Here is a 27,859-nt window from a genome sequence, read left to right on the forward strand (position 1 = left end):
ATGCTGGACGAGCTCTACACCACGCTGTCCGGAACCCCCGGGGCTGCCCTGGCCTGCTGCTTAGTGGCGGCTACCTTGGCCCTGCGCTGGTCTGGGCGGCGGAAGGCGCGGGGCGCAGCGACTCGGGCGCGACAGAGGCAGCGAGAGAGTTTGGAGACCATGGACAAGGCAGCGCAGCGCTTCCGGCTCCAGGTGACAGCCAGGCGCGGGTATCCCTCAGCGGCCCTGGAGGCAGGCGGGCGGGCAGGGGTGCGTGTCACTTAACAGAACCTGGCTTTGCCCTGGTGGTACGTTCCTGGCACCTTGGAACGAGGTGAGGGCAAGCGGAAGAAGGGGACAGCGCAGGTTGCGCAGGGCCGACGCGCACTTGGATCAAAGAGAGGCTTTGCTCCGTGCTCTGCAGACAATCTTGCTGGCTGGTGTGAGCGCTAATAGGAGGCAGGAGTTAGGACTTTGGAATTAGGAGTGAATAACCCAGGGACTCTGCAGAGGGTAGAGTTCAAGCTCACTGATAGGCGCGTGAGAATCCTAAGAGGAAGCTGGAGAGCTGTCCCAGGCGCAGGGCATGGTGGACACCGCTGGGCTGGAATGGGCGTCTCTGCAGCAGTCCACCTCCTTGTCAACCCCATTCCCTGAGCGGACCTGGGGCTCTCTGACGGCCAGGCGAGGTGTCTCAAAGGGGGGATAGGGGGGAAGCAGTTCCTCCAGGTGTAGGAAAGCCAAAATGCCAAGCTCAGGGAGCTGTTTTTATGTACTAAAGGAGGAAAGATCTGTGGTGTTTGTGGAACCAGCAGGTGGGGGAAGGCATTGCAGACCGTGGGCACAGGAGGAGGAGGCACGGAGGTTTGCCTAAGTGGGAGGCAAGGAGAGGCACCGACAAGTGAGTTGAGCAGTTGCTCAGCTGCAGCACCTGAATTTTGAGGTGAACCAGAGCCTAAGTGCCTGGCAGTTTATCCCAGGGGAGAGGAGATTAGGAAACAGGGTATTAGTGCCAGGATGTGACCTCCAATGGGATGGGGTGTGGGCTTCATATAATTGCAGCCAGGATAACATCATACTTAAATGTTTATTGACATCAGTTCTGTCTGGTCCCAGCCTCCACGCATCAAGCTGACTAAAAAGTTAACATCAATCAGCGTTTGGGGTTCCCCCTGCTGGCTGTGTCTATTTAAACTGACTGCTAGTCCTGGATAAGCACAGACACCTCTCTTTTCTGGCTGAGCTCTGGACGAGCCCCCTCGGGTCCTCCTGATGTCCCCTGGATTAGCTTGGAGACCCTCAGCTGCCCCCCACTCCTGTGTGGCTCTGTTAAGCCAGCTGAACCCTGTGGCTGTGTGGGGAGAAGCACAGAGAACCTGTCCTCAACTCCACCAGCTGAACTCCTAGACTCCATTTGGTTGGTGGCTGTGATGCCATAGGAGGATGGATCTTCCCATGCTTCAGCTCTGAGTCTCACATAGCTCTTTGGGCTTTGTTTCCCCCTCTTTCTCGTGGACTAACTGCCCTTGGTCATTTAAAAACAGTTTATTTTTTATTGGAAAGTCAGATTTACAGAGAGAAGGAGAGACACCGAGAGAAAGATCTTTCATCTGCTGTTTCACTCCCCAAATGACCACAACAACCAGAGCTGGGCAGATCTGAAGCCAGGAGCCAGGAGGTTCTTCGGGGTCTGTCACAGGGGTGCAGGAGTTCAAGCACTTGGGCCATCTTCTGCCGCTTTCCTAGGGCGTTAGCAGAAATCTGAATAGGAAGTGGAGCAGCCAAGACTCAAACTGACATGGATATGAGATGCAGGCAGAGGCTTAGCCTGTAAGCCACACCAGTGGCTTATCTCTTAAATAGGCCAGATTACCTTTAGAGTTCCTAATGACTGCAAGAGAAAGGGAGGGACAACTGTCTGGACCCCTCAGGGGTTCTGAGCAGGTGGCTTATCCAGGACAGTGACCGGATGCCCTGGAGGGCCAATGAGAGGACACAGCCTGGATGCCCAGCTGCTTGGCCTTTGAGCTGCCTTTCTCCTAGGATCTCTGAACCCAGCCTGGAGAGGCAGGGCCCAGACAGGCCTGGGCCCTGGGCCCCTGGGACTGTGCGAGTCCATGTCGTGTTCCCAAGGTGCTGTGTCATCACAGCATGGCTCCCAGCTCTCTATGGAGCTTATGACCAGCTGTTCTCCACCCTGGTCTCTGAAAGAGTCCTGATGGCCCTGCCAGAGAAAGGGCTCACCAGCAGCAGGATGCTCTGTCTGGGAGAGGCCCTGCGGCTAATTGCATACATTCGCCCTGAATGCGTCTTTTCACCTCGGCTACCCTGCTTAGTGAGAGTCCCCCTGGTTTTTACAAACCCCATTTCCTTCGGCTGGATCTGAGCCGCGGCTGTGTCTCCTGGCCTTCTCCAAACTGCTTTGTGTATCACTTCCAGATGAGCAGAAGGAGAGCCTGGGTTAAAAGCATGATTAGCAGTCTCCATGAGCAGGTGGAAGAGAAATCTTGAAATAGAACCAAAGAACTAAAAGCCATGAAGGAAGAGAAAAGTGACTCAGAGGCCCATCCGGGGATCTGAAGTCAGGATGTCAGGTGGCCCAGAAGGAGAAAGCAGATCACAAGAGGGGCAGCTCTTCAGTGATGCAGTATTTGCCGTTTGCAGACTCATCCCTGCAGGCGGCCACATGGCTAGTTATGTGTTATCCTGTTATCCATGCAGTGGCTGCAGTGTGCATGCAGAGTCCATTTCCCTAAGTTCACACACTGGCCTCCTAGAAGTGCCCACAAACTTTGCTCTCTTGGGACAGAGAAAGTGCCTCAGCTGTATAGTTGAAGACTTAAAAAAAAAAAAAAGCAAAAAAAAAAAAAGCTTTCCCAACTGTGTCAGCTGGCAGTGGGAAGAATGCAGGAAAGAATGAAAATTTGTGTAGAAAATGAAAGGGACTGGGGAGAATCAAGATGGCAGAATAGGGTAAGGACACGTTTAAACGGACGGAAAAACATTTAATCAGGACAAAGCAGAGAGGACATATTTCAGGAAATAGGAAAGGACAGAACAACAGCAGAGGGGCACCTGGAGACTGACAGACACAGGAAAGCAGTGGACACAACGGTGTGGTGTTGCAGTGATTGATACTCCAGTGGCATTCAGCTAACGGCAATCTGAACTCCACCAGTAGCCAGAACTCCACCAGCAACCAAATGGGAAGGGACTTTCACTGGGAGCTTGGGAGGTAAATCCAGACAAAGAACTGTTTGTCCTGCTGGTCTATTTGATTTGACCAAGAGCAGAGACAGAGCAACAGATCCCAGATGGACAGTGCAAGAACAGGGTGGATTTCACAGCCCAGTCAGCCCCCTAGAGCTGAATTGGGCACCATTTCGCGTAAGGAGGCAAAGGCAAGAGAAAGGACTAAGCATATGCTGAGCTGGGAGTGAGCTCATTTCTGACTCAGTGAACTGCAGCAACTTTGCATTCTACAGATTCCACTCAAGACAGGTCTGGCTGGGTAGCCCTCAGATATGACGGCCAGCAGATCAAGAACTGTAGTAGAGGTGGTACGTCAGGTGCCATTTTGTACATTGTGGCAAAAGTTTTAGGACTGCAGGGGACAACAGTGAACTGCGCACATGCTGAGCTCGTGAGAACTCGCTGAGTTCCATGGATTGCACTGGTCCCGTAGGAAAATAATACCGACTGTGGCATCGTACCAGTCAAAATAGGTCCTTGTGGCACCCAGACCTAACATCCAACAGGTTCCGACAAGATCAGCGCCACCAACAACCTAATTATATAGGACACCTGGTGTCTCTCTAATCCTGGGACCTGCTCCAAACAGAAGTGGGAGAAAGGTTGCAGAGACAATGGTGCAGCCTCAGCACGGTATCACAGGAGGTGGAGAGTGGTGAGCCAGGAGCTGGGGCTGTGGAGACCACAGTGGAAATCTAACATAAGAGCCCAGACCTGGAACTCGCTGGAGGTTGTGGCACAAGTGGCTGCAAGCAAGAAGTTGTGTACCAACTGCAATAAGTAAAATCGCATTGTAGACCTGTGGGTGACACAGCTTAGAAACCTGCCCCAAGGAGAAGAATCTGCTAACCAGAAGTACAATGATCAAGAGCAAAAGAAGAGATAAAGGCACAATGAATATTACTGAAAATTCTCCTGCAAAGGAGCAAAACCCTATGCCAACCTCAGAGTTAACTGAGGAAGACATGGAGAAAATGGGGGACACAGAATCCATAAGTCTCATTTTAAAGCTTCTGATAAAAAATGAGAAGCTCATGCAAGAGTTCAAAGAATTTAAGGAAGCAATAAAGCAAATCAAGGCTGGTGTATCAGAAATTAAGAACACAGTAGAGCACATTAAAATTACAGTGGAGAGTCTCTAAAATAGAATGAAGCAAGCAGAAGAAAGAATCTCAGAATTGGAAGATATTTCCTGTCGTCAGGGGGAAACAAACAAAAAGCTCGAAGCAGAGCTGGATCAGGTTGAAAAAAGTATTCAAGAATTGAAAGACACGATCAAGAGGCCAAACATAAGAGTATGGGAGTACCAGAAAGTGCAGAAAGAGAAGCTGAGTTTGCAAAGGTATTTAATGAAATAATAAAGGAAAATTTCCCTAATCTGGAGAAAGAATTGGGAAAGAAGATCCAGGAGGGGCACAGAACTAACAGGTTTGATCAAAAGCAATCTTCACCATGACATGTGATTATTAAGCTCTCTTCAATTGAACATTAGGAAAAGATCCTTAAATGTGCACGTGGAAAAAATCAATTGACATATAAAGGAATGCCATTTAAACTCACAGGAGATCTCTCACAGGAAACTCTACAGGGAAGAAGAGAATGGAGTGACATATTACAGATTCTAAAAGAAAAAAATTGCTGGCTTAGGATAACATACCCCGCAAAGTTTCTTTTGTTTTTGAAAATGAAATAAAATTCTTCCACAGTAAACAAAAGCTAAAAGAATTTGCCTCTTCCAAACCTGCCCTACAAAGGATACTTCAAGATGTTCTCTTGACAGAGAAGAGGAATAGCACCCAACAAAACCAAAGGCAAAAGGGAAGAACATCCCAGTAAAATGACAACAGAAGACTAAACCAATGAACAGCCCATTCCTAAAATGACAGGATCAAAGTACTACCCATACATATTAAACTCTGAATGTAAATGGCTTAAGCACAATCAAACATTATAGATTAATAGACTGGATTCAAAAACAAAAACCCATCTGTTTATTGTCTGGAGGAGACACACTTCACTAACAAAGATCAGCGGAAACTCTATCGTATGGGTTTTGTTGTTTTCTTTTGGTTTCATCTCTTCAAAACACTTTCTTCTGATTAAATGATTCAGTGACTCATAGATCATGCAGTGGCATCATTTTCTTCAAGAAGGTTCTTGATTTTCATTTCTTCAGCTACACGTTAGTCATTTAATAGCATGTTATTTAACTTCTTGGTGTTGTTAATTTCTTTTTTCTCCCTAATGTTGATTTTGGTTTGTGGCTTTTCATTTAAGGGGATGTATAGTAGCTGTGTAATGGAGACTGTCATATCTAGTAACATGTCATTTAACTTCATAGTATTGTAAATTTCTATTTTTCTTTCTATTGTTGATTTTATATTATGACTTTTCATTTAAGGAGATGTACAGTAGCTGTGAAATGGAGACTACCATCCAGATGTGAAGATGCAGTGTAGTATGCATTTCTGCTTCCAGACAAAGATGGACTTACAATGAAACTGTTTACTGTATCTTGACAATAGGATTCTGGCCTCTCTGCCATTGTCCATGCCTGCAATGGTGGACATATGACTGAGTGTGATGAGCTATATGTTAGTAATGATATAAAGGAACTAGGTGGGGGAGAGGGAATTGGGGAGGGGATAAGGGAATATGGAACATGGAACTGTATCATAAAATGATAATAATAATAATAATAAAGTGTTTTTTAAAAAAGAAAATGAAAGGGACTGGGCTTGGTGTTATGGCACAGTGGGTTAAGCTACACCTGTGATGCCAGCATCCTGTATCAGAGTGCTAGTTCTGGTTCCAATTGCTCTGCTTTTGATCCAGCTCCCAGATTATGTGTGACCCAGGATGGAGTTCCTGGCTTCTGGCTCCTAGCTCCTGGCTTCAACCTATGCCAGGTTCAACCTTTGTGGCCACCTGGTTCTGAGCCAGCAGGTGGAAGCTCTTTCTTTTTATCTCTCCCTGTATCTGCCACTCTTCCTTTCATGTCAATAAATCTTTTTTTTAACTAATTTTTAAAGATTTATTTTTATTATTTTTTCATTGGAAAGGCGGATATACAGAGAGGAGAGACAGAGAGGAAGATCTTCCGTCCGATGATTCACTCCCCAAGTGAGCGCAACGGGCCGATACTATGCCGATCCGAAGCCAGGAGCCTCCTCCGGGTCTCCCACGCGGGTGCAGGGTCCCAAAGCATTGGGCCGTCCTCGACTGCTTTCCCAGGCCACAGGCAGGGAGCTGGAAGGGAAGCGGCGCTGTCGGGATTAGAACCGGCGCCCATATGGGATCCCGGGCGTGCAAGGCGAGGACCTTTAACCACTTGCGCCACCGCGCCGGGCCCTTTAACTAATTTTTAAAATTTTTATATCATTTTATGACAGTTTCATAGGCTCTGGGATTCCCTCAGCCCCTCCCAAGCCTTTCCCACATATTGAATTCCTCCATATTGTTACAGTAGTACAGATCATATCCAGTCATGATTCCTTCATTGTGGGCATGGACCATGAGGAGCATCCAGCAGCTTATTGTTCAGATAAATTCAAGTTTCACTGGGAGACCATCCTTAATCTGAAAGTAGAGCTGTAGAATATCATCTCCTCCAATGAGATGTCACTACCCAACTTCAACAACAGGAAGAAACATCGAAATTAACAGCATCGGGCCCGGCGCGGTGGCGCAAGTGGTTAAAGGTCCTCGCCTTGCACCCCCAGGATCCCATATGGCCGCCGGTTCTAATCCCGGCAGCCCCGCTTCCCTTCCAGCTCCCTGCCTGTGGCCTGGGAAAGCAGTCGAGGACGGCCCAAAGCCTTGGGAACCTGCACCCGCGTGGGAGACCCGGAAGAGGCTCCTGGCTTCGGATCGGCATAGTATCGACCCGTTGCGCTCACTTGGGGAGTGAATCATCGGACGGAAGATCTTCCTCTCTGTCTCTCCTCTCTGTATATCCGCCTTTCCAATGAAAAAATAATAAAAATAAATCTTTAAAAAAAAAAGAAATTAACAGCATCATGAAGTTAATTCACATGATATTGAATGACCAATATGTTAGGAAATGTAAGTTCTTAACCACGTCATGTAACTACTTCCTTGGCATCTCAATTTTAGTATATGTACAACCAGCTACTATAAACCTTTTCTTTTCTTCCAAGCTCACATGTGTTTGAGTTTAACCTAAATCTAAGTGCCACAGGAACAGTGGAAGGATCAACATTGACATCCATCATATATATATAAGAGCTGAGTACAAACTTAACGTCAACGTTTCTATGCAGTTACATCTTGTTTAGCATTAACAGTCATAAATTGATAAAAGTTTTTGGGGGGGGAGAAAATTAAGCCAAAATTTAAACTTTGCAGCATATAGCGATTAAGCATGGTTTTACAGAACTTTGCATTTTAACAATTGAAGAATAGAAAAGTTTTAGGCAGGTGAGCAGGGAAATCCCCAACAATCCAGTGAGTGAGGAAGTAAAGTCCAGAAGAAGCAAATAGGGAGCCTGACCAGTAAGTACAGGCTGAGTGATTATAGGCTAGCTGGCCTTTTCCCTGGCTGTACCAGACTTTCTGTATCTATATGTCTCTCTCTATCTGAAAAGCCAAATGAGAAGCCTGATCAGTAAGGTACAAGCTGCGTGACTATCAACTAGTTGACCTTTATTAGTCTCTGTGTATCTGAACTAATTTTGGGGTTCACAAGCAACCCCGAAAGTTGGTGTAAGAGAGGCCTGGGAGCCAAGGCTGGAACTAGGTAAGGACCAGAGAAAGCTCCTCTCCTGAGTCCAGAAGGAAGTTTACAATCCTTTTATCTCTGAGTATCTCCCAGGGCTCCTGGCTGTAGTTCTGATGTCACCAGACCCTATGAGAAGGCTGCTGCCATCCCGTGTGGGAAATCCAATAGGAAATGAGTGACCTCAGAGCGCTCAGCCTCCGAGGGCATTCATATTGCCTGTGATCTCCTAGGTAGTCGGGATATGGTTCTCGGTGTCCATATTGACAATCCTTGACTAAGTATCCATTGCTTTTGTGGCGAAAGCACTTAGGAGGCCTCCAGGAGTCTCTGGGACTAGGATATAGATCCCCTTTTATTCTCCTGTTCTGTCCTGAGAGCCCCTCCTGCTCTGTACACACAACCTCCTTGTAAGAGGGTGTCAGGGTTGTTCTTGGATCCCACCACAAATTTCTATGGCTTTTCTAATGTCTAAGATCATTAAGAATTTGTTATCTATAAATAATGACTTACACTTAAAGTCTTCCTCAAACATTCTAAGAAGGTGGAGAATTTTTCTCCACTCCTGACCTGTAGTGGAACAAGAAGAATATTAAACAAATTTAGTTTTTCAGTTCTTAGAGGCAGTTCCACTGGGGTTCCATCTTCTCCAGGGGCAGTACTGAGTTCATGGGAGTTGCTGCACTTCCGAGGTCACATTAGCCATAGGGAAACCTACATCCATGAAGATCCATGAGGAAATTCTATGGACAAGAGCATAACCTTTCCCATGGATTATTAGTGTTCCAGAATATCAATCATTCGGTTGTTTTAGCAAATACATACAAAAGTCTCTTGGGAAAAATGATGCCACCGTATAATCCTTGAGCCAGCAATGAATTCGACAAGAGAAAAGAGAGTATTTGGAATAAATAAAACTGAAATAGAAAACATCAAAACACATGGGATGCAGCCAAAATAAAACAAAACAAAAACAGTATGGATCAGATGATTGAAGTTACACTTTCCATGCTGGTTTCCTTATATAAGAGAGAACATATGGTATTTGTTGTTTAGTGATTAACTCATTTCACTGAGCATAATGGTCTCTAGGTGGGACCACCTAGTTGTACATAGTATAATTTCATTCTTCTTAAATGCTGAATAATATTCCATGGAGTAAATATACCACAGTTTCTTTAACCACTCTTCCTTGGACGCACATCTGGTTTGTTTCTATGTCTTTGCTATTGTGGATTGTGCTGCTGCAAATATAGGATGGCATAGCCCCTTCTCATATGCAGATTTCATTTCTGTTTGGTATATTCCTAGCAGCGGGATAGCTGGGTCATATGGCAGATTCATTTGCAATTCCCCAAGCATTCTCCATATTGATTTCCATAGTGGTTGTATTAACCTACACTCCCACCAGCAGTGAAGGAGGGTGTCTTTCTCCCCACATCCACACCAGCAGGTGTTGTTAGTTGAGTTCTGAATGTAGGCCAGTCTCACTGGAGTTAGGTGGTACCTCAATGTGGTTTTCATTTGTATCTCTCTGATGGCTAGGGAGCCTGAGCATCTTTTCATATGTCTGTTAGCCATTTGAATCTGTTTTTTTGAAAAACGTCTGTTCATTTCCTTTGCCCATTTAGTTATAGGGGTTTTTGTTTGTTTGTTTGTTGCTGTCCCTGGGTTTCTGAAGCTCTTTGTAAATCCTGGATATTAGTCTCCTATCACTTGTGTGGTGTGCAAAAATTTTCTCCCATTCCGCTGGTTGCTTCTTCACTTTGTTGATTGTTTCCTTTGCTGTACAGAAGCTTCTTAGTTTGATGTAGTCCCATTTGTTCATTTTGGCTTTGATTGCCTTTGCTTTTGGTGTCTTTTCTAGGAAGTTTTTTCCTGTTCCTATATCTTGGAGTGTGCTTCCTATGTTTTCCTTTAATAGTTTGATGGTTTCTGGGTGTAGATTTAGGTCCTTGATCCATTTAGAGTTGATTTTCGTGTAATGTGACAGGTGTGGGTCTTGCTTCTTAATTCTGCAAGCTGCTATCCAGTTGTCTCAACAGCTTTTGTTGAAGAGACGAGGCTTTTTTGCCTGGGTTGTTTTTTACTTTTCTTGTCAAATATTAGTTGACTATACATGTATGGGCTCCCTTCTAGTGTTTCTATTCTGTTCCATTGATCTTCTTGGTTTCTGTACCAGTACCAGACTGTTTTGATAACCACTGCTCTGTAGTATGTCTTGAGGTCTGGAATTGTGATTCCATATGAGCTTGATTTCTATTTTTCAGAATACCTTTGGCTATTCGTGGTCTTTTGTGATTCCAGATGAACTTTTGTATCATCTTTTCTATTTCTGAGAAGAATGTTGTTGAGCTTTTGATTGGATTGCATTAAATCTGTATATTGCTTTTGGTAACATGGACATTTTGATGATGTTGATCCTGCCAGTCCAGGAACGTGGTAAGTTTCTCCATTTTTCAAGGTCTTCTTCTATTTCCTGTTTTAATATTTTGTAGTTTTCATCATAGAGGTCTTCCACATATTTAGTTAGTTTAATTCCTAGGTAGTTAAAATTCCTCTCTTCTGTTTTAAAGGGGACCATACTTACAATTTCTTTCTCATCCATGGAATTATTTGTGTCCCATTGACGTGTGTTCATCAATTTTGTATCCTGCTACCCCACCTAAGTCTCTAATGAGTTCCAATAGTCTCTTGTCTTTTGGTTCTCCTATGTAGCGAATCATGTCATCTGCAAATAGGGATTTTATTTCCTCTTTTCTTTTTTCTTTTTAAGATTTATTTATTTTTATTGGAAAGGCAGATATACATAGAGGAGGAGAGACAGAGAGGAAGAAGAACTTCCTTTCAATGGTTCACTCCCCAAGTGAGCACAACGACCGTTGCTGAGCCAATCCAAAGCCAGGAGCCAGGAGCTCCTCCGGGTCTCCCAAGCGGGTGCAGGGTCCTAAGGCTTTGGGTCATCCTTAACTGCTGTCCCAGGCCACAAGCAGGGAGCTGAATGGGAAGCAGGGCCACTGGGATTAGAACCAGCAACCATATGGGATCCTGGGGTGTGCAAGATGAGGACCTTATCCACTGGGCCACCACGCTGGGCCCATTTCCTCTTTTCCAATTTGGATTCCTTTAATTCTTTTTTCTTGCCTAATAGCTCAGGCATGGACTTCCAATACTATATTGAAGAGTAGTGGTGACAGTGGACATCCCTGTCCAGTTCCAGAGTTTAGTGGGAAGGCTTCCAATCTTTCTCCATTTATTATGATGCTGGCATTGGGTTTTTTGCAAATTGCTTTGATTGTGTTGTAGAATGTTCCTTCTATGCCTGTCTTGCTTAGAGTTTTCACCATGAAGTGGTGTTGGATTTTATCAAATGCCTTCTCTGCTTCTATTAAGAGGATCATATGGTTTTTATTTTTTAATTTATTAATGTGATGTGTCACATTTATTGATTTGCCAATGTTGAACCCTCCCTGCATACCCGGGATGAATCCCACCTGATCTGGGTGAATGATCTGCCTAATGTGTTGTTGGATCCTATTGGCTAGTTTTTTATTGAGGATCTTTGCATCTATGTTCATCAAGGATATCGGTCTGTAGTTCTCTTTTTCTGTTGTTTATCTGGCTTTGGTATTAAGGTGATATTTGCTTCATAGAAAGAGTTTGGAAGGATTGCCTCTCTTTCTATTATTTGGAAAAGCTTGAGTAGGATTGGGGTAAGTTCCTCTTGAAACATTTGGTAGAATTCAGTGAAGAATTCAGTGAAGCCATCTGGTCCAGGACTTTTCTTTGTTTGGAGGGCTTTAATTACTGATTCAATCTCCATGCATGTTATTGGTCTATTTAGATTGTTAATTGCTTCTTGATTCCATTTTGGGGGATTGTATGTGTCCAAAAATCTATCCATTTCTTCTAGGTCTTCTGATTTGTTCACATATAGTTGCTTGTAGTAGTTCCTGATGATTCTTTGTATTTCTGAGGCATCTGTTGTTATATCTCCTTTCTCGTCTCTGATGCTGTTGATGTGTATTTTCTCCCTCCTTGTTTTGATTAGCTGGGCTAGTGGGGAATCTATTTTGTTGATTTTCTCAAATAATCAGCTCTTTGATTCATTGATCTTATGTATAGTTCTCTTTGTCTCTATTTGGTTTATTCCCTTCCTTATTTTGATGATTTATTTTTTCCTAATTTTGGGATTGCTTTGCTATTGCTTTTCTAGTTCCTTCAACCGTAAGGTTAGTTGGTTTACTTGATGCCTTTCTAATTTCTTAATGTAAACACTGATTGAAATGATCTTTCCTCTTAACACTGCCTTGATTGTGTCTCATACATTTTGATATGTTGTATTGATGTCTTTAAATGTTTCAAGCAAGTTTTTAATTTCCCCTTTGATTTCTTCTCCAATCCATTGTTCATTTAGTAACATATTATTCAGTCTCTATGTATTTGTAAGTCTTCTTGGGTTTTTGATTTCTTGGTCTCTAACTTCACTCCTTGATGGTCTGAGAATATGAATGGTATAATTTCAATTTTCTAAAAAATTTGCTGAGGCTTGTTCTGTGACCTATAACATGGTCAATTCTGGAGAAGGTTCCATGCACTGATGGAAAAAAGTGTATTCTCTATCTGTAGGATGAAAGGTTCGATAGATATCAACTAAGTCCATTTGCTATAGAGTTTGGGTGAGTTCTGTTTCTTTGCTGAGTCTCTGTTTTTTTTTTTTTTTTAATCTGTCCATTGATGTTAAAAGGGTATTAAGTTCACCCACTGTGATTGTATTGGAGTCTATTTCTCCATTTAAGTCTATTAATGTTTGTTTCACATAGCTAAGTGCCTTGGCATTTGGTGCTTATATATTTATTATGGTGATCTCTTCTTGCTGAATGTATCCCTTGATCATTATATGGTGTCCTTCTTCATCTCTTTTAATGTTTTTCACATCAATGTCTATATCATCTGATACAAGAATGGCTACTCCTGCACATTTTTCCTTTCCATTTGCTTGGAATATCTTTTTCCACCCTTTCACTTTCAGCTTCCTCTGATCTTTGTTAGTGGGATATGTCTCCTGTAAGCAGCAGATAGATGGGTTTTGTTTTTTTTATCCCTTCTTCTAATCTATGGCATTTGGTTGATGAATTTAAACCATTTACAGTCAATGTTAATATGGATAGGTGGCAATTTGGTTCTGTCATCTTAGTAATGTGGTGTTCTTTGGTTGAGTCTTCTGTTGGCCTTTTAGTGGGATGTTCTCCTCGTTTGCTTTTTGTTTCGGTAGCTGCTATTCCTTTCCTTTCACTAGAACATCCTTGAGTTTTAGCTGTGGGGCTGGCTTGGAGGACACAAATTGTTGGAGTTTTTCTTTATTGTGGAAGAATTTTATTTCATTTTCAAAAACAAAGGAGAACTTTGCAGGATACATTATTCTGAGCTGAACATTTTCCCCCTTTAGAGTCTGGAATATATCACTTCATTCTCTCCTGGCCTGTAGTGTTTCCTCTGAGAGGTTAGCTGTGAGTTTGATTGGGATTCCTCTATGTCACTTGATTTTTGTCACGTGCACATTTAAGGATTTTTTTTCCCTTGTGTTCAAGGATTATCATGTGCCTTGGTGAAGGTCACTTTTTGTCAATCCTGTTGGGAGTCCTGTGTACCTCCTGGATCTTGTTTCCCAATTCTTTCTCTAGATTAGGGAAGTTTTCGTCTATTATTTCATTGAATACACCTTTAATCCCAGTTACTCTTTCTGTACCTTCTGGAACTCCCATAATTCTTATGTTGGGCCTTTTTGTTGTATCTTTTAGTTCCTGGATATTTTTTTAGCTTGGCCTAGATCTGCTTCCAGCTTTTTGTTTATTCCCCCTAGTGACAGGAAATATCTTCCAGTTCTGATATTCTTTCTTCTGCTTCATTCAATTTTTTAGACTCTCCACTGTACTTTTAATTTGCTCCACTGTATTCTTTTTTTTAATTGTTAATAACATTGTATTATGTGATACAGTTTTATTGGCACTGGGATTCCCCTGCTCCTCCCACTCTCCACTGTATTCTTAACTTCTGAAATGTCAGCTTTCATTTGATTCATTTCCTGTGTAACAAATTCTTTAAATTCTTTGAATTCTTGTATTATGTGCTTCTTGCTGTTGGTCAGAAACTTTATAATGTATTTTCTGAATTCTGTGTCCCCCATTTTTTCAATGTCTTCCTCAGTTTACTCTGAGGGTGTTAGAGGCTTTTGTTCCCCTATCGGGGAGTCTTCAGTAACATTCATCTGCCTCCGTCTCTTCTTTTAACTTTTGACATTGCAATCCTGTTTGGTGTATTTTTCTCCTTAGTGCAGTTTTCTAAGATGTATTACCTACAGTTCTACAAGTCAGTTTTTATGTTCAATCAGTGTCCTGGGTTAGGAAGATGCCAACTGTCCCGATAACTGTAAACACACAAGATGGCGCCCGGTGGAGCACTGCCGGAGAGCTGGGGCTGTTGGCTTTCTGGTCTGGGGACCACACAGATCCTGCAGGATGCGAAGCTGGCACTGTCCTCCCCATGAGATTAGCTAGGTGTGACTAGCTAGAAAGGTGCCTACTCAGGCGTTTGATCCCTGTGCTGTTGGCTCCGACCCACCAACAGTCTGCCCTGTGGAGTCTGCAACCCCCTTTCTGTTCCTTGCTGGGCCAAAGTATTCAGCAGGTTTGGCCAGTCCCAGCCTGTCTTCATCTCCCTTCCCAAGCTCCCTGTGCGAACCCAACCTCCCACCTAGCTGCTGCAAGGGCTGATCTGTGGCCACCTCTGGATCCCTGGTTGTTGTTGGAATCTGGATCAGCTCCTGGGTGGCTGTTGGGTTTTCTGTTCTCTGCAATACTGTTCCACCGTCGTCGCCTCTACCCTGTGTCCAGGGGTTCTCCAGGTACCTCCTGGTGGACTTCCTGACCCCTAACTTTTTCTGTAATCTGCTCTATGTTCTTTACCCTGTCTAATAATTTTCTGTCATCTCAAACATGTCTGCACCCTTTGTCGCCATCTTGATTCTCAATAAAATAAATCTTTTTTTTTTTTAAGATTTATTTATTTATTGGAAAGTCAGATATACAGATAGGAGAAGAGACAGAGGGGAAGATCTTCCGTCCGATGATTCACCCCCCAAGTGAGTGCAACGGCCGATGCTATGCCGATCCAAAGCCAGAATCCAGGAACTTCTTCCAGGTATCCCACACAGGTGCAGGCTCCCAAGGCTTTAGGCCATCCTTGACTGCTTTCCCAGGCCACAAGCAGGGAGCTGGATGGGAAGTGGAGCTGCCGGGATTAGAACTGGTGTCCATATGGGATCCTGGCGCGTTCAAGGTCAGGACTTCAGCCACTAGGCCACGCCGCCAGACCAAAAATAAATCTTTAAAAAAGAAGAAAGAGGGCCCGGCACGATAGCCTAGCAGCTAAAGTCCTCACCTTGCATGTGTCTGGATCCTATATGGGCGTCGGTTCTAATCCCGGCGGCATCACTTCCCACCCAGCTCCCTGCTTGTGGCATGGGAAAGCAGTTGAGGATGGCCCAAAGCCTTGGGACCCTGCACCCACATGGGAAGCCCAGAAAAGGCTCCTGCCTTGGATTGTGGACACTTGGGGAGTGAACCATCGGACGGAAGATCTTCCTCTCTGTCTTTCTTCCTCTCTGTATCTCTGACTTTGCAATAAAAATTAAATAAATCTTAAAAAAAAAAAAAGAAAGAAAGAAAGAGGGGCTGGCATTATGGCATAGTAGGCTAGGTCTCCACCTGTGGTGCTGGCATCCAATATGGGTCCTGGATTGAGTCCTAGATGCTCCAGTTCTAATCCTGCTCCCTTGCTAGTGTGCCTGGGATAGTGGTAGTGGATAGACCAAGTCCTTGGGGCCCTGTACTTATATGGAAAATCTAGAAGAAGAAGCTCCTGGCTTCAGATTAGCTTAGGTCTTGCCATTGTGGTCAACCAACAGATGGAAGAAACTTTTCTCTTTATCTCTCCTTCTCTCTCTGTAAATCTGCCTTTCAAATAAAAGTAAATGTTTAACAGAAAGAAGGACGAAATGGAGGGGGTGTGCGGACAGCATGTAGCTGGTGTGCACAGGGTCTGTGTGGACACCTTGTTGTGAGGCGGGAAGGGATGGTGACCCAGTCTGTCGGTGGCATTTGTCTCCAAGTCACCTCTTTCCTCATGCTTTCAGCTTTGTGCGTGTGTCTCACAATGGGCATCTATGTATTTAGTGAGGAATAGGACGTGTTTTTTTAACTTTCATCTTGAGATGAGAAAGGCACACCGTTAAGAATGAACAGAAACAGCTGCATGTGAGTGTTCTGCAAAGGGTCTGTGGGAAAACGGTACCAAAAGATACGGCTGTTTTGGTGCACACATTTGAAACTCATGCATAGTTTTTTCATGCTACACATTTTCTGTGATTTTTTGAAGACCCCCACATCGATATGGCCATTAAAAAAATGTTTTGCATTTGGGTAATCTTAATTCAATTTTTTTCTACAAACTTTTTGAACTGCCCTTGTACATTAGGGTTTCCCATAAACATTTCTTTAAATTACAAAGTTAATTGAAAGAGAGAGATTTTCCATTGGCTGGTTCATTCCCCAAATACCTGAAACTGCCAGGGCTGGGCCAGAACAAAACCAGGATCCAGGAAGTCAGATTTCTCATGTGGGTGTTGGTCCCCAACTACTTGCACCGTCACCTAGTGCATCCCAAGGTATGCTTTCTCAGGAAGCTGGGATCGGGAGCCGGGCAACCTGAGACATGGCACGCAGGTGTCTGCAGTAGCTTCTGAAACTACTTTGCCCAACGCCTGCTTCTCCATAAACATATACATTTTTTTTCCCGTAAGAGTTCATCAGAAACTGTTAACAGTTGTTTCATTTTCAGAAAAGAGATTATGTAGGAGAAAAGCTCATTTTGCATTTTATATACTCAAAAAGAGAGAGAGAGAGAGAGAGAAAGATCAGCAAGAATTTCTGGTATATTTGAAGGGAGATCATGGGACCAGTGTTTTTCGTTTTTGGAGTTCTTTGTTTTAAAAAAAAAAAAAGTTCCCAGGTAGGTGTTGTGTTAATGTGACGAACATTGGAGATTGCTGCTATGATTAAGGCCATCAGATGTGAAGGCTAAGGGGTAGCAGGTGCGGTGGATGTGACAGGGCCGTGGCGGGGGGGGGGGGGGGGGGGCAGTGGGAGAAGCCTGGCAGGATGGCCATGCAGTGTTTCCTGGAGTATTCACTGGAGCTGTGGTTTGCCTTGATGGGATATGTCAGGGAGGGTCAAGGCCAAGTGAGCCAGGCTGGCCCTAACAGGAAGGGCAGCTCCAGAAGTCGGAGCTTGAGGAAGGCAGCATGTAGTTTGGGAGGAGAGAGGGACGAGCCCAGGGCAGATGAGCGTTGAAATGGAAACCAGCCTGCAGGTGGGCAAGAACCAAGCTCACACACAGGGCACGGCACACACGTAGAAGGAAAACAGCTTTCTCAGAACAGCAAAGTCTTGTAAAGATAAGCATACCAAGGATAAGGAAGGAGAGAAGGAAATGCTGGCTGCTGTAGTAACTCAGGACGTTCCCAAGGTCGTGAGAGCCCCAAAGCTGAAAAAACTACGTTTGTCTCCACGCGATTACCCCCACCAGTGCTGAAGTAGCTCATGCAACTGCTCTCTAAAATATGGAGGCAGAGGCCGATCAGGGCCCAGCTGTTATGGAGTGCTCCAGGCTGGTGCCCCTCTAGGGTGAAATAAAGGTTCTTCTTTTCCACAAGTGGCTTTCAAGCCTCTGGAGGGCAATTTCCATAACAGGGTCTTGGTAGAGAGCATGGGGGACGGGGCGGGGGGAGCATTTCCCAGAGCTGTTTAGAGAGCTTGGTGAGTGATGGGAAGCAGGTGGGAGTGGAAGGGAGGAGCCTTCCTGTGTTGTCGCTTGAACTAGGGTGATGCTACACCTGCCAGGGCAGGGAGCTGGGAGCGTTGGAAGCGATGCACTCAGAGGGCAGGACACAGGGGTAGCTCAGGATTGAGCTCTGGTGGGGGCTGGGTGGAGGCCTGGAAAGAGGTGGGGTGTCTAGTGGAGCAGGGGAGTGGATGCTGGGATCAGGAAGGTCCATGTCCAGTCTGAGAGAGGAAAGAAAAAAAGCCGCTGGGAAGCACACCTGGCTTCTCCTCCCCCTTCCCAGCCCAGGACCTGAGACAGGACCACACGCCCGCTGAATGCAGTCCTCTGTTATCTCCATCTGGCACTGAGTTTATTATCTCCATCTGGCACTGAGTTTGCTGTCACATCTATCATGACTTGTGTATTGTGTAACTTGTTACAAATTTGTAACAAGACAAATTTGTTAGGTAGTAGCAGGGAGGAGCCCGTAGCATCCCCACATCCAGGAACACCTGAAGGGGACACTAAGTGTGACCCAGCGAGACTGTGAAATAAGAAAGAGACCAACAGCTGCTGGATTCACCCAGAAGCAGGTCTGTGGTGACTGTGCCAGGGTAAGGGGGACCTGTGTGACATCTGTCCCCAAGGTGCAATCAGGATGTTGGGTGGCAGTGAGCTGTGGCCCCCTGGGCCCTTCTCCCCCACAAATCTAGACCAGCTGGCGGAGGCACCGCTTACTCACCACACCCTTTTTGTTTTCTTTAGGTCACTTCTCACCATCCACCTGCCTGTCCCCTCGCCCTGCCCTATACCAGCTCAGGCGGATATGCCTCCTTACTCAGCGCCTCCTGGGGGTGCCTGGCGCAGACCTAGCTGTAGGACAAGGCTTCCCTCTCTGGCAGTGGTCTCTGGTTGCAGGCCCAGCCATCCTGGCTGGGCACTTCTTGTGTTTGGCCTCCTCTGCCGGGGCTTGGGTGGGTCAGGGCTAGGTGGAGGACCTGTAGGTGTGCAGCCTATGTTGGCTGGGCAGGGCACGCTGCCACTTGCTTCCTCATTCTGCTCCCCCATTGCTTTTGTTTGTCAGTTTGTTAAAGATTATTTATTTATTTATTTATCTATTTATTTTAAAGATTTATTTTATTTTTATTAGAAGGTCAGATATACAGAGAGCAAGATCTTCTGTCCACTGATTCACTCCCCAGTGACCACAATGGCCAGTGCTTCTTCTGGGTCTCCCACATGGGTGCAGGGTCCCAAGACCTTGGGCTTTCCTCAACTGCTTTCCCAGACCATAAGCAGAGAGCTGGCTGGGAAGTGGAGTCGCTGGGATTAGAATGAGCATCCCTATGGGATGCTGGTGTGTGCAAGGCGAGGACTTTAGCCACTTGGCTACCGAGCTGGACCCAAAGATTTTTGTTTTATTTATTTGGAAGTCGGGATTACAAAGGGAAAAAAGGAGGGACAGAGATTTTTTTTTCATCCACTTATTCATTTCTCCGATAGCCACAATGTCCAGGGCTGGGCTAGGCTGAAACCAGGAACCAGCTGGGTCTCCCATGTGGGTGGCAGGGGCCCAAAACACTGGGCCATCTCACACTGCTTTCCCCTACTCTTCCATTCCTGTGTGCAGTGGGTCTGGTGGTAGGATCTAATTAAAATGTGAAGTACATCTGCACAGTGCCTGGCTCACAGTAGGCATCTGTGATGGGCAAGTGTCTGCAATGGTTTGCTCGCCAGCCATTAGCTTAGACAGGCTTGGAGTGCCTGGGTTTGAGTCCTTGCTGCACATCGGATTCCAGCTTTCTGCTAATGTATACCTGGGAGACACAGGTGAGGGCTCCCTGTGCACTATAGGGGAGACCCCGATTGAGTCCCCAATCCCTGACCGTCTCGGCTGTTTCACATTGCAGGTGTCTGAAGGAGGGGACCAGCTGATTCAAGATCTCTCTGCCCCTCTTCCTTTCAAATAAAACAAGATAAAACTTTATACTAAAAAATTAATCTGCCTGAACATTGTGTCTGGCTCCTGCCCCCCCCCCCCGCCACCGCCAGCCCAGCCCCAAGGCCTCTGGAATGCTCTCTGCACTTGACCTGGCATGACCAAGGCCTTCTTAGGCTTCTGGTATCAGAGCTGCCCTGGGCACATTGTCGAGCCTTGGCCTAAGGCAGAAAGTTTCTACTTGAGCCTGCTTGGGGACCAAGGGCAAAGTGCCCGTGGAGATGGGGTTTATAGGAGTGGGGGTGCTGATCCCAGAATGTCTCCATAGAACCCCAGCCTGGATTCAGAGGCGCTGCTGGCCCTGTCCCTGCCTCAACTGGTGCAGAAGTTGGACAACGGGGAGCTGTCCCCTGAAGCTGCGCTCTTCTCCTATGTCGGAAAGGTAAGACCAAGGCCAAAGCCGCTGTGGCCGGCCAGGAGCCTGCCTGCTCCTTGCTCTCTCTGCTCTCTCTCTCTCTCTCTCTCACTCTCTTACTCTCTTTGTGTGTGTGTGTCTCTCTCTTTGCACAGGTTATAAGGAAATGCTGGTAGCAGGGAGCATGTCCCACTGTGGGCCGTGCTGGGACCACGGTGCCAGGCCCTACCAGGGAGCCAAGAGCCAGAGCTGGCTCTTGTCCATGCTGGCAGCCTGGCTCTCAGCCCAGACTTCCCTTCCTTTCCCGTCTCCACGCCATGGGCCACCAAGTCCAGTCTGTTCCTTCCCTGCGTCTCTCTCCAGCCCTCCCCCTTGTGCCCCTGTACCCCCCACTGCTTCCAGCAGCCGCTTTGCAGCATCAGCTCAGGACACAGTGCCTGGAAGGCTGTTCCTCAGAGGCTGCCTGTCGGGCTTAGAGCAGAGGGCACTGCTAAGAAGCAGCCACCCTTCCCACCCCTCCACCCCGATACGGTGCAGTTCTCCAGACAGTGCAAGGCCTGTCTCCCTCGCTCCCCCGTGCCCCGATGGCTCTGGATGGAGCTTGTCCCGTGTCTGTGAGCTTCAGTGCTGAGCACAAGAGCCACAAGGGGAGGAAAGCTTTGCAAGGACACGCATGTATTGTAGGTGCCTACTTGAGCGTGCGTGCCGGGGAGCAGACCTAACCAGGAGCGCATGTCACAGGTCCCTGCTGTCCTCAGCTGCCTCATAGAGCAGGAACAATCACTAACACAGCTGTGCCACGTCCCACCCTGGCCTTTCCTGTGGGGGCGGGAAGAGGTGCACTGGGACCCCCTGGGGGCAGAGGGAGAGTGTGCTGGACCCCACAGATGTGGCCTGGATCTAGCCCTACTCTCCCACACTGACCTGAGCTGGGGTCCATCCATGCCTATTTCCTGTTGACCTGACTGGACAGAGGTGTGGGTTGGTGGAGGCTGGGGGTGTGGCCAGTGGCCATTCTCCTAGCTCAACTCCTGCTAATGGGGCAGCCGAGGTCCGGCCATGTTCCCTTGATTATCCTGATTGTTGTGCCCAGCCCTGGGGGATCTCTCTCTTTCTCTCTCTCTCTGTCTTGGTTACAGACCAGAGATGGATCTGGTGCTGTAGCCTAGCGGCTAAAGTCCCTGCCTTGCATGTGCCAAGATCTCATATGGGCACCGATTCTAATCCCGGTGGCCTTGCTTCCCATCCAGCTCCCTGCTTGTGGTCTGGGAAAGCAGTTGAGGACGGCCCAAAGCCTTGGGACCCTGCACCCGCATGGGAGACCCAGAAGAAGCTCTGGGCTCCTGAATTTGGATCATCTCAGCACTGGCCATCATGGCCACTTGGGGAGTGAATCAGTGGACAGGAGATCTTCTTCTCTGTCTCTCCTCCTCTCTATATATCTGACTTTGCAATAAAAATAAAATAAATCTTAAAAAAAAAAAAAAAAAGACCAGGGGTGGCCAGGCTGAGGCTGGGACCAGACATGCGCAGTGAGCTGGATGTCGGCCTAGGCCTCTCGGCTCAGGTGAACATGTCCCTGGTTAGCTAATAAAGGGCAGTTTTCTATCTTCTGTATATTTTACTACATTTTAGAGGCCAGCTGCAATGCTGCCTCGTGCCCACTTACCCTCCACAGGCCTGGGAGGTAAACAAAGGGACCAACTGTGTGACCGCCTACCTGGCCGACTGTGAGAAGCAGCTGTCCCAGGCCCCCAGGCGAGGCCTGCTCTACGGTGTCCCTGTGAGCCTCAAAGAGTGCTTCAGCTGCAAGGTACCACCCCCACGTGCACCTGCCACTGTCCCCACATCCAGCCAGCCGGCTCTGGACCCTCGGAGGGAGGACCAAGCCCAGAGGCCTTGGGAGGGTGGTGTGGCTGCGCTTTGCCTTGACCCCTGTGACACTGGCAAGGGTGGCCCCCAGGCTTCCAAGGGGCCCCTGTCTCATTGAGGGGTGTTCTCTCTGTATCTCTCTGCCCTCCAGGGCCAGGACTCGACGATGGGGCTGAGCCTGCACGAGGGGGTGCCAGCTGAGTGCGACAGCGTGGTGGTACAGGTGCTCAAGCTGCAGGGTGCTGTGCCCTTTGTACAAACCAACATCCCTCAGTCCATGTTCAGGTTGCTATGGGTCCGGGGGGCGGGGCGGTGAGCAGGGCATGGCGGGGGCCAGGGCACGGGGTCTGGGGGCCGGCAGGGCATGGCAGGGGCCAGGGCATGGGGCCTGGGGGATAGTGAGCAGGGCATGGCGGGGGCCAGGGCACGGGGCCTGGGGGCCAGCAGGGCATGGCGGGGGGCCAGGGCATGGGGCGTGGGGGGCGGCAGGGCATCGCTGACCTGGGGGGCAGTGAGCAGGGCATGGCGGGTGGCCACAGCACAGGGCCTGGGGGCCAGCAGGGTATCACTGACCTGGTCCTGCTTCCTCCAGCTTTGACTGCAGCAACCCCCTCTTCGGCCAGACCAGGAACCCATGGAAGCCCACCAAGAGCCCAGGTGGCTCCTCCGGGGGCGAGGGGGCCCTCATCAGGTCTGGGGGCTCCCCAGTGGGCTTAGGCACCGACATCGGAGGTAGCATCCGCTTCCCCTCGGCCTTTTGCGGCATCTGTGGCCTCAAGCCCACTGGGAACCGCATCAGGTATGCCGACTGGGGAAGCCTCTAGGCCTGTAAGAGCTTCTAGCCTCTCTGTGCCCCAGGGACTCACTGCCTGGGGTTTTGCTGGGTGGGGTCCCAGGTTCAAGTTCAGAGCTGCCTTGTGGGTGTTCAGGGGTGGAGGAGGGTGGCCGTTTCCTGTTGCCAATGATTCCTGTTTCTCCTCCAGCAAGAGTGGTGTGAAGGGCTGCGTCTATGGACAGGTAGCAGGTAAGGTCTGTGTCCTTCGGTGCCTGGAGGAGGGCATATTGGCCTGATCGCCGCCTTCCCACACACGCTGCCCTCCCCCTCTCCCCCATGCCACTGTAGGTCTGACCTCCTGCATCCTTGTCACTTGCCCATTCCTGGGCCGTGGCCCTGTCCTCACCCCAATCCAGCCCCACAGCTTCTCTCCCTCCCTGGCCCGCAGTGCAGCTCTCCGTGGGTCCCATGGCCCGGGATGTGGAGAGCCTGGCGCTGTGCCTGCGAGCCCTGCTGTGCGAGGACATGTTCCGCCTGGATCCCACCGTGCCCCCGCTGCCCTTCAGGGAGGAGGTGAGCAGGAGCGGCTCCAAGCAGGCTTGGGAGGCTGGGGTCAACGGCTACACCGCACATGGCCAGTAGGCGGCGCCATTGGCTTGGAAGCCTTCAGACTTTCAAGGGTTTGCGGCTGTGGCTAAGAAAGGAAAGCTAGCAGCCTCTCCCGGACCCCAGAACTCCTTGGAGGAGAACTTCTGTGCCTCCACAGCTGTTGTCCCTCAGTAAATAGCAGCTTTTCTTACAGTGTTCATGTAGGTCTAGCCTCAGTGTCTAGTAGGGAGCTAGGACCCAAGAGCAGGGTGGACTGCTGGCTCCCTGGATGCCATCCCGGCAACTGGTGCTTTCCCAGCTCGGCAGAGCCTCAGTGGCATCTCGGGGTAATAAGCAGGTGTGAAGTGGCGGGTGGGAATTCACTAGGGCTCTGAAGTGGAGCTTGAGGCCCATGGTTCTCAGTGGGTTGGGGCGTGGTGGGGCAGGGTAGGCACTGGGTCAGGGGTGTGACAAAGTAGGAGTTGGGCACAGGATTCCCAGGTGAGAGCATGGGGTGTGAACGGTTGCTTGATGCTCCCTATTAGGACTGTCTCTGACCTCCAGCGTCTTGCCCTCCAGGTCTATACAAGCTCTCGGCCCCTGCGTGTGGGCTACTATGAGACTGACAACTATACAATGCCTACCCCAGCCATGAGGCGGGCTGTGCTGGAGACCAAGAAGCGCCTGGAGGCTGCTGGCCACACGGTACAGCCACGGGAGCCTGTGGGCCTGGCACTCTGGTGGGTTTGTTCTCAGGATGAGAACTGAGGGCCTGTGTTTGAGAGTGAACTCAGTACCCCATCTGGGGCATCTACCTAGGGCTCTGAAAGTGCAACCCATGGCTTCTGGCTGCTCATCTGAGACAGCTCCATGCAGCCTCTGGCTTCGGCCCAGATGGGCCCTCGCAGGCAGTGTCCACAGGGAGGCAGGGCTGTCCCTGGAGCTCCCGGGAGAGCCGACCTGCAGGCAGTGCTGGCCCTATCCTTGGCCAAGGCCGCCTGGCCCCTAGGAGCCCAGGGTTGTAGGGGAGGGGGTCTCACAGCCCTCTCCCTCCTTGCAGCTGGTTCCCTTCCTGCCAAGCGACATTGCCTATGCCATGGAAACCTTGGCTACCGGGGGACTGTTCAGTGACGGTGGCCAAAGCTTCCTCGAGAACTTGTGAGTGATGTTGGCCTTTGGGGAGTCTGTAGGGGGTGGCAGGTGCGGAAACTGGGCAAACACAGGAAGAACAGCTGGGTGCTGGGGGTCCCAGGAGGGGCCTCTGCCGAACACAGCCTGGGCACCCTGGGCAGAGGTCTTGCCATCCTGCCATCTGTGTCAGGTGAGGTTGGACCCTTATACCCTGCTGAGGAATCCTTGGAAGGGAACTGGCGGAGGGGGTGCTGGGTGAGCATCCCTATTGCCGGCCTGGGACTTCTTGGGCCATTCACTCACTTCCACTGTCTCACCCATCGGGAAGCTGAGTCTCCCCTCTACCACGGGCCTGGCCTACTATTTGCTCCCCCTACCCCAGCCTCCCCGTGTGGAGGGGGTTACCTCTCCCCCGACCCCGGGAGCCATTGCCCGAGTCCAACCCTGAGATCATGAGCCAGAGGCAGCCTGATGGGCAGCCCACTCTGGAGCCCACTCCTGTGCCTCGCAGGCTGGGGCTGGCAGCAATGTGCACAGGGAGATGGCCTCGGAGAGCAGCCTGGGTGGGGCCAGATCGCCCTCCATCCTTACTGCTCCCACTGGAGAGACCCCTCATCCTGCCTTGGGGAAGGCCGGTGGGCTCAGGAGGGCCCCAAGGATTCAGTAGGAATAACACACGTGTTGATGGGAGAGAAACAAGGTGTGGAGCCTGTGGACAGGAGGTGGGACAGACAGTGTTACTGTAGAGGACAGGGGGCGCAGTGGTGGGAGGGTGGACCCCGGGGGGCTCGGAAATAGCAGTGCCTGGACAGGGCTTTTTGTCTCTCAGCAAAGGTGACATCGTGGACCCTTGCCTGGGGGACCTTATCTTGATCCTGAGGCTGCCCAAGTGGCTAAAAGGACTGCTGGCCTTCCTGCTAAAGCCACTGGTGAGGGCACAAGGGGTAGGGGCTGCTGCGGGGAGCCCAGGGCACCCCATCCCACTCCCAGTTGGAGTGGGCATGGCCTCCCGTTCCCTGAAGCCTCTTTCCCGGCCGCCGCCCCTGCCCCCAACACTGCTGTCTTCCCCGTCTCCCTCTGCTGGCCAGCATGTTGGGAGGGGTGGGCCCAGGGTCCGGGGAGTTGGCTGAAGAGGCCAGCACAGCCCTTGGCCCTGTGTGTATCCTACAGCTCCCCAGGATGGCGTCCTTTCTCAGTAACATGATGCCTCGGTGAGAACATTGCCCACCCCTTTGGTTCCAGGTCTGGGGTTCTGACAGGGAAGTAATTCCAAAGTGGAAATAGCCTAGGTGGTGGTGGGGGCTTGCTGGTGGGATCTTGATGTTGTCTTGGGGGCCACAGGGCTGCCTGGAGAGCTGGGTAGGAGAGACTGTGGGGCAGGAGTGGGAAGGACGAGGGAGGAACTGGCCTGGGTTAGTGGGGAGGCACAAGGGAGTGCTTCACTGGGAACCCAAAAGATGCTCCCCTCAGGGACCTGATAGAACAGGCTGCACCTGCTGCTGCTCCGGCCACACAGAGCTCTCAGATGAGCAGCCAGAAGCTGTGGACAGCAGACGCTCGAGCTGGAAGAGCAGGTTCTAAACTGCCCATGACCGGCCCTGCCGTCCTGCACACGCATGTGTTTGACCTCCAGGCATCCGGAGCCTCCGGCAGCCTTGGCCCCTCCTGCTTCCCGAGGGTGGTAAGGGACTAGACGCCATCTGGTCTTGGCTCTGCTGTGGAGTCCCTGAGTTACCCAGCCAGGGTTCTTCTCGGAGCATGGTGCCCTGGTCCGGACAGCGAGGGCTTGGACTCGGCCGTCTCAGAGCCCCGAGGGCTGAGCAGGGCCCCAGGAGGGACGAGATCCAGGTGTTAGGAGCAGAAGCCCAGGTTGCTAGGCCCGTGCTGCACCTCTCACGGCCAGTGACTTCATTCCTTCTGCCCAGGTCGGCTGGAAAGCTCTGGGAACTGCAGCACAAGATTGAGGTGAGGCCAGAGCGCCTAGTGGAGGGTGGAGCTGGGAGGGTCTCTCGGCTGCTGTCCCCCCAATTTCCTGGAGTGGCCTGACATTCCCTGGTCCACTTCCCAGATCCACTTGGGCACAGGCCTGGCCTTGGGGCTAGATCAGGCTGGGATTCCCATACCGGCCACACAGCCGTGCATGCAGAGTCACATCTGTGATTCATGAGGGACATAGAACAGCTACTGTCCCCCCGGAGAAGCAGCCCTGCCTGCCCAGCTGACCTCTTGGCTCAGTCCCTGGGACAGGGTTGGGGGAGGCAGGTACTGCCAACTGCACACCCACTCCAGTCTTGAGCACTTCCCCTCCCAGGTGTATCGCAATACCGTGATTGCCCAGTGGAGGGCACTCGACCTGGATGTGCTGCTGACTCCTATGCTGAGCCCTGCTATGGACCTGAATGCCCCCGGCCAGGCCACTGGTGAGACTTGTCGACCTGCACCCCTACCCCTGCCTCTCCTGTCCCTTCTATGAGTTCAGCCTGTGGGACTGCTGCATGAAGGCAGAGCAACAACCCTGGTGGAGGATGGCCCCCTCCAGCCCCTGCCCAGTGGCTATAGGCACAGACAGGAGGAGTCTCCTGAGACACTCTGGGTCTGCATGAGCCCCTGTCACCAGCACTGGGTCTCTAGTTAGAGTTTAGTTCTGGGAGGTAGTTCCAGGTGGGATTTAGAGAAGCCCGGAGAACAAGGACAGCATGCAAGAGGGACCTGAATGGGCGGGAGCAAGCACCTGCCATGCCCCGCCCTGCCTCTGAAAGGTCCATCTCACAGAGGGGATCACTGAGTCCCTGTGTGCGCTATGTTCCAGGGGCTGTTAGCTACACCCTTCTCTACAACTGCCTGGACTTCCCAGCGGGGGTGGTGCCCGTCACCACAGTGACCCCTGAGGATGAGGCCCAGATGGACCATTACAAGGGCTACTTTGGGGACATCTGGGACAAGGTGCTGAAGAAGGTGAGGCCCCCTTGAGACCCTCCATCCCTTCACCTTTGGCTGCTGCAGAGAAAGCAGCAAGGAAAGCAAGCAAGGCCCCAAGGCCGGGGCAGGGTGGGACTGGCTTTGCCCCTGACCTCTCCATCCCACTGGGGCACTTGCCCAGACCCAGGATGGGGGCCTGCCTCCCAGCCCCATCCTGATGCCCGCCTGCATCCCCTGTAGGCCATGAAGAACAGCGTGGGGCTGCCTGTGGCCGTGCAGTGCGTGGCTCTGCCCTGGCAGGAAGAGTTGTGTTTGCGGTTCATGCGGGAGGTGGAGCAGCTGATGAGCCCCGAGAAGCTGCCATCCTGA

The 27,859-nt window shown here is 49.7% G+C and overlaps 1 protein-coding gene across 1 annotated transcript; it reads left to right on the forward strand.

Moving 5' to 3' along the window:
* Window positions 1-27,859, forward strand: FAAH (fatty acid amide hydrolase). The gene is made up of 15 exons (XM_040977827.1): window positions 1-192; window positions 20,119-20,232; window positions 21,884-22,018; window positions 22,229-22,362; window positions 22,670-22,876; window positions 23,061-23,101; window positions 23,301-23,425; window positions 24,020-24,145; window positions 24,501-24,598; window positions 25,401-25,500; window positions 25,742-25,782; window positions 26,497-26,536; window positions 26,883-26,991; window positions 27,381-27,526; window positions 27,731-27,859. The coding sequence occupies exons 1-15, from the start codon at window positions 1-3 to the stop codon at window positions 27,857-27,859; spliced, it is 1,737 nt and encodes a 578-aa protein (XP_040833761.1).

The sequence above is a fragment of the Ochotona curzoniae genome, unplaced genomic scaffold (genome assembly GCF_017591425.1).
Source record: "Ochotona curzoniae isolate NIBS_2020 unplaced genomic scaffold, NIBS_Ocur_1.0 contig_2855, whole genome shotgun sequence".
NCBI classification, from domain to species: Eukaryota; Metazoa; Chordata; class Mammalia; order Lagomorpha; family Ochotonidae; genus Ochotona; species Ochotona curzoniae.

Excerpts from the sequence above, each read along its gene's own strand:
- FAAH (XM_040977827.1), top strand. The coding sequence starts at position 1 with ATGCTGGACGAGCTCTACACCACGCTGTCCGGAACCCCCGGGGCTGCC. Across the intron at positions 20,233-21,883 it reads TCTTCTCCTATGTCGGAAAG|GCCTGGGAGGTAAACAAAGG; the intron begins GTAAGACCAAGG and ends TACCCTCCACAG. Across the intron at positions 26,537-26,882 it reads AACTGCAGCACAAGATTGAG|GTGTATCGCAATACCGTGAT; the intron begins GTGAGGCCAGAG and ends TTCCCCTCCCAG.